Here is an 18387-nt window from a genome sequence, read left to right on the forward strand (position 1 = left end):
ATTCCTGGTACCCATCATTTCAGTTGGCATTTTTTAAAAGTCAGCATTGATGTTTTAATTATTCTAGCGGCCAACCCAGGCAATGTCTCCTTTTGCCAAACTTTTTTTGGTATATATTCTCTGTGGAGGAACACTTGTAGCACCATTGCATTTCTTTTCTCCTTGGGAGGTCATCCTTTGATGATAGATAAAATTCTAGGTCCTAAAAGAAAAGCACAACCTAGGGTCCATATTTCCAAAATAGTTGCCTAATACTGAAAGGAGGAGACAGGTTGTGTATGTCACCCACACAATGTGATATTAACTTCGGTATATCAGGGAATCCAGGGATTAAAACTCATGCTTTGATGATAGAACCCAGCATTCTGAGCTACAACACAGTGGGTGATAGATCCCAGAGCCCTCTTCAGGAACAGAAGTGACTGAATCTCTTCGGTATTAGGCTTTGTGGTTGGTAGGAAGTTTGAGGTTTCTGGATTACAGTAGTTAAGGTAAAGGTAGTCCCTGTGCAAGCACCAAGTTGTTATCGACCCATGGGGTGACATCACATCATGACGTTTTCTTGGCAGACTTTTTCCTTCCCCAGTCATCCTCACTTTATCTCCAGCAAGCTGGGCACTGCAGTAGTTAAGCCATGTGTAAATGCCATGAGTGGTCTTCTACCCTTGGGAATTCAATGGAGCCAAACTGTTAACACTTACTGGGGGAAATGTTGGCATCTTTTAGATGTAGAACACTAATTTTTTGTGAGCTAGTTAATATTTCAGTTCCTTGGTTTTTTAAAATTAGAAGAAAAGAATGCACAAAGGACTTTGTAAGCCTTCTGACTATTGTGTATACTTCTGTATGGTTTGAAAGGATTTAGGCCATTACTCTTTGCACTTTTTCTGCGTTATGGATAATTTGAAATTAAGCCATATTGAGTTGTTTATATCACTTCAAAAGACCAATAAAGATATTATGGCTACTCAACTGATATTGACTTTAAATAGATTTCCTGAACTATCAAATTCTCAATTTCCTATTAAGCTCATCTTGTTTATGACTCTTCAAAAATCTAATTTTATTTACAGATGGTTTGCAAAAATATATTATCAAGAATTAGCTACTGGACACTGCCAAAAAAAATTATTTGTTTCCAAATATGTGTACTCAATTACATTCAACTGGCCCTTGTAGCATCATATTGATTAATCAGAATATGTTATACATTCTTACAAATTCTTTATCTTTCATAAGATGTGATGAAATGTGTAAAAAAAAAGTCCTTCCAAGACAGAAGGGAACTTTCTCACCCCCACCCCTCAAGAATCATAGTCCTATAGTTTTGTTTCTTATTATCTAGTGTGAGCTCACACAACAAAGCTCTGCACATTGAAATATTTTCTCATTTTAAGGAATTAATGGCTCTCCACCAGCCCTTTAACATGTAAAATGAGTAGGTTACTTGTGTCCAGTACATCCAGAAAGAGCCAGGATAAAATAAACATAAGGAGTTGGATATCTTGGAAAAAATCTGTCATGGGTTTGGGTTAATCATCTCCAGAAGAAATTCAACTTGATGCCTGAAATGTAAGACTTCTTGGAGAACACAGCAAAGCCTGAGGCAGTGTTGATCTGAAGGAGGGCTCTGCATGGGTCAGAGCTGCTTTGCTGGCAGAGTGCAAACCCAGTTCACAACAGCAGTGCTCTGAAAAATTTGTAAAAGACTGCAGGGGCTTTATAGTGCACACGCTGGAGCTTCAGTTTCATAGCTGAAATTGTCTGCTCTTCCTATTGTTTTAATTTTTAAAAATAAAATTTGCCACTAATTTTCTAATCTCCTGCCCATTAATAGTAAATATAGTTTTGTTTCTGCTTTAAAAAAAACTTATAAAATGGTCTTGTTGCTGAAACACTGAGTTAAAAGTCAGCAAATGAAACACCTTCATGAAGCATTGGTGGTGTTAGGTAAAGTCAAAGCCATCTAAGCTACGACTCTAAATATATGCCTTATGCTTTTATTACATTATTGCTGTTGGTGAACCCTAGTATGTGGCATACTCTCTTTCTAGGACCTTTCCACTTGCAACAAAGTTTAGGTCATTTTTTCCCCTAAAAGAGTAGACATATGTAGAGATACTATGCAACTCCTGTAATTGGTAGATGAACTGATAAATTTTGCTTGTCAGTTTCGTAATATTCCACTATCAAATTCAATTGCAGAAGAAAAATACCTTACCTGTCTCTTTCTTGTTATTTGGCAGCATGAGAGCTACTGAAAGTTACATCTGGTTAAAAAAAATTGAGAAGAGTTAGGCCCTGATCCTATCCATGTTAGCTCACAAGAAGAAAGTTCCACTGAATTCTTAAGTTGTCCTCTTTTCCGTTATGTGGTCCAACACTTGACTTGGAGAGCACTACTAATGCCTATTAATTTATAATGTGGAGATAGATGTTCAGATGCTTGAAAGACACTAGTTAAAGTTGTCTCCAGTAGTAGAAGCATCATGAATGGGAGGGTTCAGAAGATAAGTTGAATCAGTTGAGTTATATATTTTTTTAATTGACAATCAGGCCTCATTTGGGGCAGCAGCTCACAGGAGTGGAGCTCTGGAACCTCTAAATTTTATTATGCTCTTTATTATGCCCCACCCACCAAATGCTTGCTTTTGGGCTCCATTGTTCAAACCCCCTGGGAGAATTTTGCTGAACTCTAAAATCTGACAAACTTTCTAATATTTCCCCCCACAAAAAATGGGGAAATAGCCAAAACATATAAAGTAGACATGGAAATCTTCACCATGCCACTGTGGCCACATAGGAGAAAGTAATGTAAAAATATGATACAAGTAAGGTTTTATTATAAAAGTTATAATTTAAGAAGCATTTTAAGGTAGATGCTGAGATGATATAATTTAGTACACCTTCCAGTGATGTCAGGAGTGTGGCATATGCAAAGGAGTTGTGCTAATGAGTTCCAGCACCTCTTTTTCTATGAAATGATCCCTGTTGACAATGATAGAGAGATTTAGACAAGTCTCCCTGGGGAGGGAGTTCCAGTTTTTATGCCATAATAAAGAAGATCCTTTCTTGTGTTGCCACCTATCTAGCCTCAGATGATGGGGGCATCTGAAGAAGGGCCTCCAGAGATGACCAGAGTGGATGGGTAGGTTCATATCAAGAAGGCAAGCATTATTCAGGTATATTGACATACATTCACCATCATTCTTTTATTCAAGCAAAAGTGAGGTCAGCAATCCTGTGCATAGTTATATGGCACTCAGTAGAACTTGCTTTCAAGGATCATTCTCTTTAATCATAAACTTTTTAAGGAAATACTTGCAGTAATAACAAATTACTTTCTTGTGACTCAGTATTATGTTCAAGCAAAAGAACTTACTTAAAAGTCCTCAGTGACATCACATTAGTTGTCCAGTTAGTACAATACATTTTGAAGATGTCATTAAACTATGTTATATCATCTATTTATTTTGGTGTTTAAAAGCTCTGTGCTCAGACTTTTTCACCTTGAGACAACTTCAAAAATATATGCTAATAGTAATGTTACAGATAGCACTGTACCTTTTCCCAGCGTAGTTATTATGATAGAAGGAAAGGTTTTTGCAATAACTAGAGAGAATCTAAAATGACCAAATAATAACAGTTTTCCAACTCTGTATCCTTAAACCCTTTAGGAGCCTTGTTCAGTCATTATGATTTTGGAGAGCCAGTCCACATGTAAGGGAAGATGTAAGGAGTGTGAACCTCCTGATATATGGGGTCAGCACATTGTGTACATTGGGCAGTGTGCATGTTTTCTTACTTCAGCACCTAGAAACCAAGATTTTTGAGAATACCATCTGTGCATATTGAAGCCGGAAAATATGCACATTGCCTTGTTCATACAAAATAGGGACAGCATGTAAACACACCAGAATCATGACTGAACATGGTTTAACTCCTTCAGTACATCAACTTTTCACTGGGGTGCTGTTCCTGGAGTTTAAGCAGACCTAACTTCAACTCTCTCCACCATCCTGAAAAATCCCAGTGAGTAGCTTTCATGTGCCATGAAGGGATTTATTTCTTTGTGCCAGAAATTCTTTGTGCCTTGGCAGACTGATGGTTCAATGTGGTCTAGATGCCATTGTGCTAATAGAACTGTACGATCCTAAGTAGAGTTACACACTTCTAAGGCTGTTGACTACAATTGACTTAGAAAGGTATAATCGTGTTTATGATTGTGTTGTTGATACCGGTCTAAAAAGGTGAAAGGTAGTCCCCTGTGCAAGCACCAGTCATCTTCAACTCTGGGGTGACTTCGCATCACGATGCTTGATACCAGTCTAGCTTAAGTCATAATCCTTAGAAGCAGTTCCCTTTGAGCTCAAGGAGAACTAATAATTATGTTTAGAACTGCAGTCATTATATAGGGGAGGTGGAAATTTGCTTTTAAAAACTAAACCATATATTTGTCTTCTCCCATAAACATCTGAGCTGTTGTTGAGGTCAGTAAGAGTGAATTTTTAGAGCAGTTACTGAGAATAATTTTAGTCTGTCAGGCAATACAGACTATTTCATTTACTCCCTCCCCCCCCCCCAATTTCTTCATGATTCTATGCATAGTCTTTTTTTTCTATACTCCATAATATTAATAGGTGGAAGGGAAGATGAACACAGAGCAAAAACCTAAATCTTTTATCCTGCATACTGCAGTAATTTGGAGGAATAAACCCCTGCATGCTAAAGCATTTCAAATCCTTTTCATCTGACCAGTTGGTGACCTGATAACTATTTCCTGCCCCTAAATAAGGTTGTGACCCAGGTCTTAGAGAGCAAAGGACAGATAATTTTAGCAACTACTTAAATTCAAATAGGTTTGGCCAAAGGGAGGAGGTGGCAGGGACACATTAGGAAGGAGAGGGTGTTCAGCAAGAAAGCTTAAGTGAAATGTTCTTGTTCAGAACAAAAGGGAAAGAACATGGGGTGCTTGCCCCGGGTGCTGACAGTGGGGGGGGGGCACCAAATTGGGCATGGATTCCATTGCATTCTATGGGACCATAAGATAGAATGGCCCATAAGGGGCATCATTTTTTAATTTGCCCCTCCTCAAAAAACATGTAAATTCAGGCCTGATTCTACCTAGAAAGGTGAATATACCTACATATTCAAACATTCATCCCAATGCATGAAAAAATAACATATTTATGATTACCCTAGAATTCTTACAGTCGCAATAGATAAGACTTTATCCACTCTTTTATTACATATTTATAGGTGGAATACAGTTTTTAATCTGGTTTACTGATTTTCTTTATGGAACTGGGAATTGGTGGTTGTTCAGAATTAATTATAGAAAAGTATGTTATTGTGTTGAAGCCCTGCAGTTTGTAGTTGAATGTTTGCAAGTTGGCAGGATGTAAGTGATGAAAATAAATTTCACAAATATGTATTAACTACACAGAGCAATGAGTCAAGGCATTGCCTTATTTATTTACTTTATTTATACTCCATCTTTCTCGCCGAGACTAATACACCAGTTACATTGAATATATGTGGTTTGTGCTGCTTCTGAGCTTTTCATTGTGCAGTGCTTCAAAAAGCAAGTCTGTCACCATTACCGAAAAGAAACAGTGTTACCAATATTAGTAGTGCCAGTAAATCTGTTCAGTGAAGCAATGGTGGGGTAGATCTAGTTCAGAGAGAATGAGAGCTGTTGATTGCTAATATAAGAGCTAGCCAGGTCAACCACCTGTTAAGTGATGCACATATGGCCCACAACACCAAAATTCATTGGTGCTGAAGGAAGGTTCCCACCATGCATAATCTTTCTGAGCATGTGGAACCTCTTTTGCTAGATTGGAATGATATTGTTTTATATCCCCAAAGGAAAATTGGATAGTCCTGCAATGAAAATCCTACCAGGAATTCTTCTGATATTTAAAAAATTACTAAAATTCTTCTAGATGAATAGATTGGAAGACAGAAGACCCTTACAAGGACACATTGTTGTTTTCATAAAGTAGGTGACTAGAAAGATTTATTAAAAATTCCTGACTGTTCTATTCCATGGATGGGAACTATGGTATTATGAAGGATTAATTGCCCTTAATGAGGTCAGAGATCTACAGCATTCCAAAAAGACTGTTTCCTTGTGATGCCATTTTTAATATTGAGCATACGTTTATGTCTTTTTCCTTCTTGCTTGCTAATAAAGTTGTGGATCAGCCATATATTATAACTCCTTTTGATGATGTGAAATGTTTCTTTAAACAAAACACTGTGAAAAGACAGCAAAATTGAAACCTAGATATTGAAAATGTGGTGCCATTAAATACAAGGAACAAAACCATGTATCTTTTACACTTTCCAGATAATCTGCACAAATAGAAAGTAAGTACTTGAGATTTAGAAACTTTTATGAAAAATTACAGAAATTGATACAAATGGCAGTTAATAATGGAACTCTACAGGAGCATAACCTCTCAACATTCTTGTGATAAGCACTGGAGCATGTGTTGTGTCTAAAGTATGCTGCTCTGTTTAATTCTTCTCATTTGAAAATACTAATATTTGAAATCTTTAATCATCTTGCTCGTCATGGCCAGTCTCCAAGGCTGTGATCCTTAAAACTCTTTCCCCACCAAATAAAGATACCTGAACACTTTTGGCCACTGTCTGCATATCCTCATAAATCTGTATATGTGGCTAGCAAAATCCGTTCTTATTCAGAGGTACCTCTGGAACTAGACTCCCATTTCTCCTCTCCCTCAGTGGTCATCAGCACTGTCAACCATCTGTTAGAGAATGTATTGTCCAGTGGACATTGTCCAGCGGAGATAGTCTTGACTATTTCCCTAACTACAAATGCACTCTTTCTAGCCTTCTTTTGTAAATGTGGGTGCACCCAGCTTTTGAAATAGAATCAGTATGCTGAACCCTGATTCTGTTAGATAAATCAGTATGGGTATCTGAAGAAGTGAGTAGTGATTCACGAAAACTCATACCCTGCCACAAATTTTGTTAGTCTTCAAGGTGCTACTGGAGTCTTCTTCTTTTCTCCTGGTTCTCTGTGTTGGTGGGTTGGTTATGCTAGCTTAGATCAACCATCAATAACTCCTGTTGCTAAATAAAGGGGGATGTGTCAATTGTCCTTTTACCTTGATATCCCTTGGAGTCTGTAGATGTATATTTTTCTGAGTTGTTTAGCAGTTGGTGGTTAATAGGCCAATATTCATTTGCTGTATAGTAAATAAGATTTCTTGCTAAAATGGATAGAATTCATGTATCATTAAGAGTCAGTTCTTTCTGTCAATAGCTTGTATCAAAGTTACAATGAAGAATGTTCATAAAAATTCATAGGTAAGAAAATTCTTAAGGAATTAAAGAAGAATATGTGGTTTATATTGTCAGCAAAGGTTTCTGATTTAACCTACAGATGACCTGGCCTTGTTTGTTCAGATGACAGCTCTAAAAGTGTACAGGGAATATTCCCTTGTAATACAATGATTTGCCGCAAGCTCTGACCTCACTGTCTGTCAGGGAGCAGGTCTGAATTGGCCCTTTCTCTGATATCGTGACACCGCTTCTGTTGCCTCGATTGTGACCTCTGATTGAAAGATACCCCTGGGACTTCTATATAATAAGCATGACTCCTGACTCTTAGCCAGGTCTGCTTTCTTAGATTTTTGTCAGGCTTTCTTGGATGTCTAGGTTCTATATGCTAAAATTTACTTGAGCTGTCACGGTGTTCTGTGATTGGTATACTCTTTGAAACATATTTTAGTACGCATTTTTAAATGAAAATATATCATTTACAATAATATATAATATTCAGAAACAATTAGCTTTTTCTTAAGTGCCTGTTTCCTGTGTCGTTTATTGATGACATTAAGATTTTAATTTTTTTCTCAAATACTGCAGAGAATACAAGTCCCTTAATCTCAAATTTATCTAAGCAGCTCAATTGACACCAAACCCAATCTCCTTTGCACCTAGAGCCCCCTTCTAGATAAGTCTTCTTACTGTCCTCTTTAGTGTTATTCAAATTGTCCAGCTTATTCAGATGTCCTCTTTAAAGCTTGGACACTCACTAGATCTGAGCAGTTCAGAAGAGCATTTTACCAATGTGCCTTGTCATTCACTCAGTGTTTGAACTCTGAAATACAACATAAAAATCTTCTTTTGTAACTCGGATATACAACATAAAAATCTTCAATCTTACATTATGATTGTCTTGCATCTGTTCAAGGATATGCAATCCTATTTGTAATTCTCTCATTTGAGCTCTTAATCCATAACTACAGGGACATCCTATGTAATGCTGCATTATGGCTTTTAGAATGTAGTACAAGGGACTACAGATGGTTCCATTCTCTCATTGTTTCCAAAGACTGTTGCTATATTAAGTATCTATCAAGAATCAAAGCTATCGGAAAGGGAGAGAGCTCTTCTGAGAGCTCCAGGAACTCAGTACTTTTTGTTGCTGTTGTTGCACATAAACCTCTTAGCACAAAAGTATCACTGTCACTTCTACACATCTCATTCTCTCACAGATATTCTGCCTAATAAAATGGTTATATTTCAGTCAGTCTTTACCTTCATCTGTTATGCTTGTGCAGGTTTTGTACGTTGTAGAAGTTTTGCTTTTGACAATGAAGGACAGGATCTTCTATGAAGACTTCCTCTGTCAGGAAAGCTGTCAGGGCAAAAGCATGTGGGGGGACACTTGGAGTTCATTTTGATGTGCATTTGGGCCACAGCCAAATCTGATAAACTCTACGTTGGCAGGGTGGTAGCTAAATCTGTGGTAATCTAGTTTTTTAATATAGTGGGTTCAACGCAAGGAAGAGGTGAGGTGGCATTTCAATGTATTTCAGTTTAGTCTTCTATCGTGCCCTCTCCGCCCTTTAGTAGTGATCATAGCTCTTTTATTGTGTACAGTATAGTATAGAGCTGCACTCTAAGACTGAAGAACTGGGCCAATGGGGCATATTTATATACACTCAGGGTTCCCACGCAAGCATGCTATTGGACCATTCAAACCAGCAGGGGGCCTGTGATTGGAGCAGGGGAGCAGGGATTTGGATCCTACTGTCCATTGTTTCCAAGTCCCCAAGCTCAGTCGTAGAGGCTCCAATGAGCCAGGCAAGAACACCATTATACACATTTCAGATCACATATAAACAAGTTTCAATTTGCAAGTACATGGCTTGCTCCAGAGAGGTTAAAAAATGGGGAATCGGATGATTTATAAGATCTGAAACCAAATCCTAGAATTCCCATTATTGTTTTAAAAATTCATTTACCATGTGTTTAGAAGTACAGCAGACCAGTCCAAATTGGAACTATGGCACAGTGGAGGTGTCATTTAAGTTTTGCCCCATGTGCCATTTTCCTGAGCTGTTTGAAAACATATCTATGACCTCCTTGAATCCCCAAATGGTTATAAAGATGAAGTAGAAATGCAAAAGATTAAATAAATCTCTGTGGAGAGATGCATGATCTTTGATATTGCAAAATAAATTAGAGGTCACAGATGTCCTCAGCACTTGAGTGTTCATATTGTATTATTCTTGTTTATTCAGACATGGAAATGACTTCTGAAAGTGTAAAACATTCCACTGGTTTGCATTATTTTTTCTTTGCTATAAAATAGTCATAGTTTTTGCTCTAACTACGCATTAGCATTTTCTGGTTTGAAGTAGTAATGTGTGTGTGTGTGTGTGTAAAACTTTGTTCTTATGGTCCACATTTTCCAGTCTGACTCTGAAATGTTTGCTTAGGAAGCAAAGTCTGGTAAAAGAAATGTTTGCTAGGCTTGATTTTCTTACTCCTTTTTAAAAGTATTTTTCTTAATGTAAACTGTGTATTTGAAGTTTTCATCCTGGTGCAAATCATTATGATCAAAGTGTAAACCACTTACCTTTATAAGTAAAAATCCCAAGTCCTGTGCTTTACTTGCAGACCACAAATAAGATTGCTGTGATACCTGCCTTCCATTTTTCTTAATGCAACCTCATGGCAGTTTTAAAAACGTAAGCGTTAGATCTGAATGTTGGCACAGTGATACAAAGATCTGAAATTCATCCAAACTACATGAACTGAATGGCTGCTTTCTTTATTTATCTGACTTTGGCTGCAGTAGTGCTGATGTTTTGTGTGGGAGGTGAATTATTCCTATAAATCAGAAAAGTTCACTGGTAAAAATGTTAGAATTTACGCAGTTTTCATCAGTTATGCCCTTTTTAACTTAGCCAATCTTTCTCCTATGCATTCATTATTTGGTCATTTTATTAACCATTTGAGTTTCACAGAAGATTATTCATACCATAGATCCATATTTCACAGTACATTAATCTAAAATAATTAAAATAGGAACACTATTGAATAATAACTCTGCCTTTTCCTTCCAACATGAATGCTGAAAGATGAGAGATAAATGTACTCATTTAAAAGCAAAATCCTGATTCCACTGAATGTGTTAACAGAAAAAACTTCTGTAGATTGTAATTCTTCATAAGCAGGGCTTTTTTTTTAGCAGGAACACAAAGGAATGCAGTTCTGGCTGACTTGGTGTCAGGAGGTGTGGCTTAACTTGCAAATGATTGTTAGCCACCCTGAGTCCGCTTGCAGAAAGGGCGGGCTATAAATGTAAAGTAATAATAAATAAATAAGTTCCTGCTGGACTTTTCTACCAAAAAAAGCCCAATGTGAAACAATGGTGATGTTAGGGAGGGGGTGGCCTAACATGCAAATGAGTTCCTGCTGGGCTTTTTCTACCAAAAAAATCCTTTTCATAAGAACATAAGAGAAGCTATGTTGGATCAGGCCAATGTGCCATCCAGTTCAACACTCTGTGTCACACAGTGGCAAAAAAAAAAAAAAGTGCCATCAGGAGGTCCATCAGTGGGGCCAGGACACCAGAAGCCCTCACCTTGTTTTCTCTCCCAAGCATCAAGAATACAGAGCATCACTTGCCCCAGAGAGTTCCAACAATACACTGTGGCTAATAGCCACTGATGGACTTCTGTTCCATATGTTTATCCAATCCCTCTTGAAGCTGGCTATGCTTGTAGCTGCCACCACCTCCTGTGAATTCCATGTGTTAATCACCCTTTGGGTGAAGAACTATTTCCTTTTATCCGTTCTAACCCTACTGCTCAGCAATGTCATTGAGTGCCCATGAGTTCTCATATTGTGAGAAAGGGAGAAAAGTGCTTCTTTCTCTACTTTCTCTATCCCATACATAATCTTGTAAACCTCTATCATGTCACCCCAGTTGATGTTTCTCCAAGCTAAAGAGCCCCAAGCATTTAGGATTACCATTGTAAGACTATTGCCTAATGGTTGCAGTTGCAAACTAGCACTTTGAATTAAATTATTTAATTTTATTAACCATCTTTTTTTAGTTAATTCTTCAAATACAGTGCACTCAGTTTCCCTTCCCAGCACAGCAATACTACCTTTCCAGTTTCTAATTCTTTTTGTAGAGATAGTGTGTCAAGCTGGTGGCTTAACCAGAGCCATCTTCTTTGCTAAATAAAAATCCACTTAAAAAAAAATCTGTAAAGGCCTAGCTTGCAGTAACCTGCCTGTGCTGTTCTTTTTGAAAATAATTACATCTATCAAAATGTAGTATACATATATTGGTACAATTTTGTGAATGAAAAAGACTTGTAAATATTAACCACTAGTTAAATAAATGACCATAATAACGAATTAGTACTAATCAGTGTTCCCCATCTATCACTACAAGCATTTTTAATTATCTGGTTTTGATATGTAAAATAAAATCAAAAGGCTGTTTTGATCTGCTTTGAAGGTTTACTGTACTGTTATTTAGTATGGTCATATGTTAAAATACTAATGTTCCAGAAGCAGACCTTTTATGCTTTTACTTTTTAAGACATATTCGTACAGGTCAATGTTAAACTGCATAGAAGTCATATTGTTAAATAATTGACCAAATTAAAGCCTGCACATTTATACATTATATTTATTTGCTTGGCATTTATATTTATTTCTTAGCTAGAAATTAGATGCTCAAGTATTTTGTTCTTCTGTTAACAGAATAACTGGCCATCTTCCCAACAAATCTTAATTCAGGAGAAGCAATTTTTATTATGAACTTGCTGCTGATTGCTAGAGAAACCACTGAAGAATAATTTGAAGTTCTCCTTCATGCTGAAGTGAAGAATATCAAATAATCATGAAGGGTACTTTGTGTATCACATAATCAGGGGAAAGGATTAGAATAGAGACAGAATTTAAAAATCAGGTACCGCCATGTGATTTAGTAATTTGCAACTGTGCAAGCAGTTTTTTTTTAAAAAAAATAGCAGTTTATCATGGGAGGGGGTGTTTGTTTTTTTACATATCATAAAATCAGCCAGAAGACAGAGGATATCTGGATCAAAAAGACAATGAGCCACCCTCTTTGGGGCATGTAATACTGCATTGTGAATATCTTCATTTTAAGTTGAATCCTACCAACTGGTTTAAGATGTTCTCTTGCTTTTCTGTAACATTGTCAGCATTTGAGGTCATCTCACTGTTTTGCACTCTGGTGACATATCTCATATTCTGGTTCTTCTGTGTTACAATGTATGCTTTTGCATGCAAGCATTCAAGTTAACTATAATTTTGTTTCAGATCTCATAAATCATCCCTGATTCCCCATTTCTTAACCTCTCTGCAGAAAGCCATGCACAGTTACCAGATTACCACAAATTTAGCTACTGCCCTGCCAATGTACAGCTTATCTGCTTTGGCTGTGGCCCAAATGCACACCAAAATAGACCATGGGCTTCAACATGAGAAAACCAAAGTGGAGTATGAGTTGTCCACTGACACTTGAGGAAGAGAAGAACATCACATACCCAAGAGGTGAAAACACAGCTGGAGAAGGAATGAATAGTGAGTGGAACACAGAGAGCCAGTGAGGTGAGCTGACCGTATTTGGAGGCAGATTAAGTGAAAACTTGGGGAAGAAGGCAAGTTTACTCTGCAAAAAGACTCATGACTAACAGTAATCCTGTTTTTGAGAAGGAACAAGAAGACAACCTTATGCAATCATTTGCTAAAAAGAAGCAAGTATAGAAACACCTCCATAACAGTGTCTAGCCTTTTCTCTCTTCCATGCTAAGGGGAAGAGAGGGGCCCTCCTCTTACCTCTTCCACAAGCATTTTTTTGCACTTTCTCTTTAGTATAGTGAGGCTGCTCAGCTATCAAATGTGCTGCATAAAACTATCCATAAAACAGACCTCAGAACAGATAGTAAAACAGCTGGAAAGATGAAAGTCCTAATTAAAAGCAGGGGTTTCTCCATAGTTCCTGTCCCCAGTGCCCCCTCCCCTGTACTCTGGAATATTTTTCACTAAAGATTCATTTGGTCTCATCTCTTCATGTGTTCCTCTAGGCCAGGACTGAACACTTACCTGTTTTCTGGGCCTTTTAATTAATACAGCTGTCTTAATCTCTGTAATCTGACCAAGCATTTTGCATCCTGCTTGTTTTGCTGTCACTTCTACTGAACATGGAATTCAACTTTTTTTTTATTTAGTTATTGTAATTTTTCACATTGGTGTAATGATTTTATGGTTGTTTATTTTTAGTGAAGATTGATTTAGTTGTTGTATCCCAGTTTGAAATGTTGAAAAGCAGTAAGCAGATCTAATAAATAAATCAACAGCCTTTGTTTACAGTCTAATGTGATGTTGGATTCCTTGATTTGAAATATGTTATTGTTGACTCTAAATATGTTATTTGACCCTAAAAACAGCCATGATGGGTGATATGGATTGGGGCTGTAACAGGAGAAATTAACAGGAGAAATTAACCTTTCCTTTTTCCTATGTTGTTTCCTTAGTCAAAAATACCTTCCCTGCTTTACATCCCAGTAGGCAAAAAGGTTGGTACAATGTGGATACCAGTATCTTTTTCCATAAGGTAAAGCAGCTGGGATGAAAAATATTGTGGCTGCCTTTTTTCCTAAAAGGGTGTAAAACAGTCAAGACATTTCTTCTTTTTTTTTACCTTGTCTGCCCTGAATTGCCTTATGGATTCTTGACTTTGGCCTAATGCTGATGGTGCATCTGCATGCTGTGTAGACCTGTTTCCTGTGTCTTTGCTTTGGCAACTTTATCCTTAGCTTGACTTAGCTTGACTTAGCTTGTTCATCCTGCCAGATCTGCTACCTACCTGTGCACCTAACAGTAACACTTCTGAAGGTCCATTCATGGAACTCTGAAGTAACATAAAGTTTATTTGGTCCCCAAAAGAGGTGGGGGGGGGGTTCTGTTTGGCTAAGTCTAATGAACCCAAAAATGAAAAATGGTGAGCTCATTTCCTTTATATTAGATTTCTGGAGCATAATAATACATCATGTAACACAAAGCCCATTTTAATTGTCCTAAAACAAATAAGCCATTTTATCCAAGGGCCAAATTGCCAAGTTTCAAAGACACTCCCATTGAGAATTAATGTAATAAATTCTGCATATCATTCTGTCACAAACCTTAGTGAATAGCTATGACAGGCAGCATGTAATATCTCTTCATAGTATCCATCATTATTTTTCTGTCAGGAGCCCAAATGGCTCTATTTATGAACACTATAGGATATGGAATGGTATGGTATAGCCTTGTCTTATCAGATTTTAGAAGCTGAAAAGGATTAGTACTTGGTTTTGGGACCACCAAGGAAGACTGTGCAGAGGAAATCAATGACAAATTAGCTCTGTTCTTCACTTGCTTTGAAAGTCCTTTTTTGGGGTCTCCATAAGTCATTTGCAAATTGAGGACAAACACTTACATGCATTTGTATATAATTCTATTGTAAAGTAGCCTATCCTTTACCACTACACATGTTGAGTGAGATAGTGGATTGAGACATTCTTTGCCATTTTTCATACAAATAGATCAATTTAATCACAAGTTTTTGAGATGAAAGAAAGTATTTGAGAACAACAATTGTCAGTGGTATTTTCCCAATTTTCCTTTACTTGTTAGTACCAACCTGAATTCAGTATGCCTTACACACAGAATTGTGCTGCAAGGTTGTTGATTTGGTCTCTCTTGCAGATAACTGTGTTTACGGAACTATAAAACCACAAAATTCCTCTCATCCTCAGGTAAGGAAGACTACTTAGATAAATTAGCAGAGAAGATAGAAAGGAACAAAGAACGTACATACCAATGGCTTCATACACAAGTTTGGGATTATGAAGGACCTGAACTCAAAAATGAAAAATGGTGAGCTCATATCCTTTAAATTAGATTTCTGGAGCATAATAATACATCATGTAACACAAAGCCCATTTTAATTCTCCTAAAACAAATAAGCCATTTTATCCAAGGGCCACATTGCAAAGGCACTCCCATTGAGAATTAATTTAATAAATTCTGCATATCATTCTGTCACAAACCTTAGTTGAATAGCTATGACAGGCAGCATGTAATATCTCTTCATAGTATCCATCATTATTTTTCTGTCAGAAGCCCAAATGGCTGCATTTATGAACACTATAGGAAAAATATATATATTCATATATTCTTCAAGTTAAAGAATGTTAAAGAAATTATTGTACTTCAATAGCTAACCAGACATACTAAATACTGCATTTATATGCTGTGACAGATTCTATATTTAAAACAGGAAAGACTACACGCAGCAAAGAAGGAGAATCATATTGAGAGAAGAATCCAAGGGTCAAAAACATGCAAAGGTTTTTAAAAAAAATTAGAAGAAAATTAACGTGCCTGAGAAAATTATGTCATTTGACTTCTAGAAAGAGTAAATCTCTCTTTGCTTAGCTGGTGATTTCTTCACCATCTAATCAAATAGATTTCCATTAGAAACCCAACGTTTTTTAAAATTCTTTTAAGGAGGAATATGTCAGCACATGTGGAAGGAGCCAGATGCCCTCTGCAGGTATCCCAGTAAGTGATATTCTTTCAGCCCAAATAAATAAAAAGGATGTGTTTTTTTCTCAGAATTCTCTTCATCCTGTGCCAGGAAAGTGAGTTGGAAGACATATGGGCAATTGTAATGTTTTGATTTTATTTACTTATTTGGACCATTACTATCTTGCCCTTTCCTAAGTAGTTCAGAGCAGCACATGTTGGTCTCCAGATTTTGCTCTCACAACAGCCCCGTGACGTAGGTTAGGCTGATATATAGTGACTGGTCCAAGACTGGTCCACAATCACCCTGCCTGCTTCATGGCACAGTGAAGATTTGGATCTGGGTATTCCAGATCCTAGTCCAACAATTTAGCTACTGCACCAAGATGTTCATAAGTTACCAAACCTGCAGAAGAACACTGACATATCAAGGAATTAGCACACACAAGCAGAAATATACATTCAAAAGCACCCACCATAGCAATACAAGATGCTATAGATGTTCCACAAAACTAGTAATTAAAAATTTTAAAAAGTGGGATTTGAACAAAAAACTCCACCTTGAGTGAAAATATGTATCAAGGTTTACGTTTCTGAATACGGTTATAGGAGTTGTGTGGCTTTCTGACTTCTGCCACCCAAAAAAACAGGTTTCTTTGTTTTTGTGAGACAATTTTCTACCCCCAAATCCATTTGGCTTGGAATAGTGAATACAACCCAAATACAATTTGTTTAAATTAGGCAATTACAACAATTTCAGGTGGAACCAAGTGCAAGAGCTAATATACTGAAGATGTTTAGTTGTGATAAAATTGTTTATTCCAAGTAAATATGTTTAGAATGAGATTATGATACATTATTTAAGGCTAAAGTCATCATTGCAAAGGGTCCCTGAAAGAAATCATTAAAAGATTTAATAATATATTTTCAAATATACAGAACCACAGCAGGAAAAATAGAAGTCAGAAAAATCAGTTACTAGTATAACATTTGAAACTGTCATTTGCAGCATGGCAGTTTAATTCAGCAAAGGCCTTTCATGGTTCACATATATCCTTTGGAAAATGTGTGTGTAAAATCAGTAAGAAGACAGCAGGGGAGTGGGGTTAAAAAAGTCTATGTTCAATTTTGTTAGTTGGTTAATTTTCATTAAAACGTTTTTAAAAGGAAGCAGTATAGTTTCCAAAAGTAAGACAAGATGGCCTCTGTGCAACAGGAATTGTTTTCATATGTTTTTACATCTGTAAATGTGAGCAGCACATTAATGTTAATAGCACTGCATAAGACATTTAGATATTATGCCTGATCTTGCTTTCCCTGAACTTCATGATAAAACATTGATGATAGGGGAGGGGGAAATCAAAATTATAAAGTTCAAACAGCTGATAGATTTATCTAACAAAAACCAAAATTATTTCTAGATAATAAACTGCTTGAATAAGACAGATAATTATATGTGTAATTTGTAGTTATTCAGTATTTCTAGCAAATATGATAAATAGCCAGCTATTAAAGAACTTGTATTTTTAGAATTTTATCTTAAACTTCTTGGTAATATGTGATTACCTTATCTGTTCTGGCCAGCTCCTTAAAAATAATATTCCTTAAACCCTACTGAACACAAGAGCCCAAGCTCTTAATGATATTTTGCTAAAACATTTGACAGCCAGTCATTTCCAAGCAGTAGGTGTCTTGCATCCCAGTTGTAAATATGCTTACACAGAAGTAATTCCATTGATTCATCCCAACTTTCGTATCAGTGTGCTTAGGACTAGTGTGGAGCCAGGATACAAAGAACCATGCAGCACATTCTGGATGCATTAGGAGGCATTGGCCTTTTGGTTCTTGAGCAGCACATCCACCATGCTGAGTGGCTACCTGCAGCTGAAACAGAAAAAAAAATAGAAAAGCTACTTCTGATGTCATTTGGAGACTTGCTTTTAAGGGAAAAAGTCAGATTGTCACTGGGTAGAATCAAGCCTTTAGGATGACTGAAATAGTTTTGTCATTCTGTGGTTTTGAATATGTATTTTAATATGTTATTAATGTATTCGCTATTTTCTGTCCAATGCATAGCAAGCATTTCTTGCCTGAGATAGACCCTGATGTTCTCAAGGGAGGAAGAGTTCAATTTGTGGTAAGATATTTCTCTCATAATAAAAAAAAATCCAAAATAAATGATCAATCAGTTCTGTTTGGATTTTTGTTTGTTGTAACTGGCTTATAAACAAATCTTTATGCACATAACATGTATAATTTATATATGACTGAAATTAGTTCTGTGAGTTGGAGTGTTTTTTATTTATCTAGAAAAATGGCAGGCTGGTTCTCTGGAGGTGTTCAAAGCAATTAACAATAATACAATAAAAATGAAGTTAAGAAATTAAGAGCACAATAAAACTGCCCCAACAACAACAACAGACAATAGCAGTCATAAAATTACCAGCAAATTAAAGCAATATGCAGCAATTATCAAATAAAACACTATGTGAGAAATCT

At 36.7% G+C, this 18387-nt stretch overlaps 1 protein-coding gene across 1 annotated transcript in view; it reads left to right on the plus strand.

Moving 5' to 3' along the window:
- Positions 1–18387, plus strand: part of LRRIQ1 (leucine rich repeats and IQ motif containing 1) — a 200674-nt gene that overhangs the window by 159543 nt on the left and 22744 nt on the right. The window contains exons 24-25 of the mRNA XM_060245148.1: positions 15117–15237; positions 17965–18025. Coding sequence (XP_060101131.1) covers positions 15117–15237; positions 17965–18025 — 182 coding nt within the window. The remainder of the gene's footprint in view (positions 1–15116; positions 15238–17964; positions 18026–18387) is intronic.

This window comes from Heteronotia binoei, chromosome 8 (assembly GCF_032191835.1).
Source record: "Heteronotia binoei isolate CCM8104 ecotype False Entrance Well chromosome 8, APGP_CSIRO_Hbin_v1, whole genome shotgun sequence".
NCBI lineage: Eukaryota > Metazoa > Chordata > Lepidosauria > Squamata > Gekkonidae > Heteronotia > Heteronotia binoei.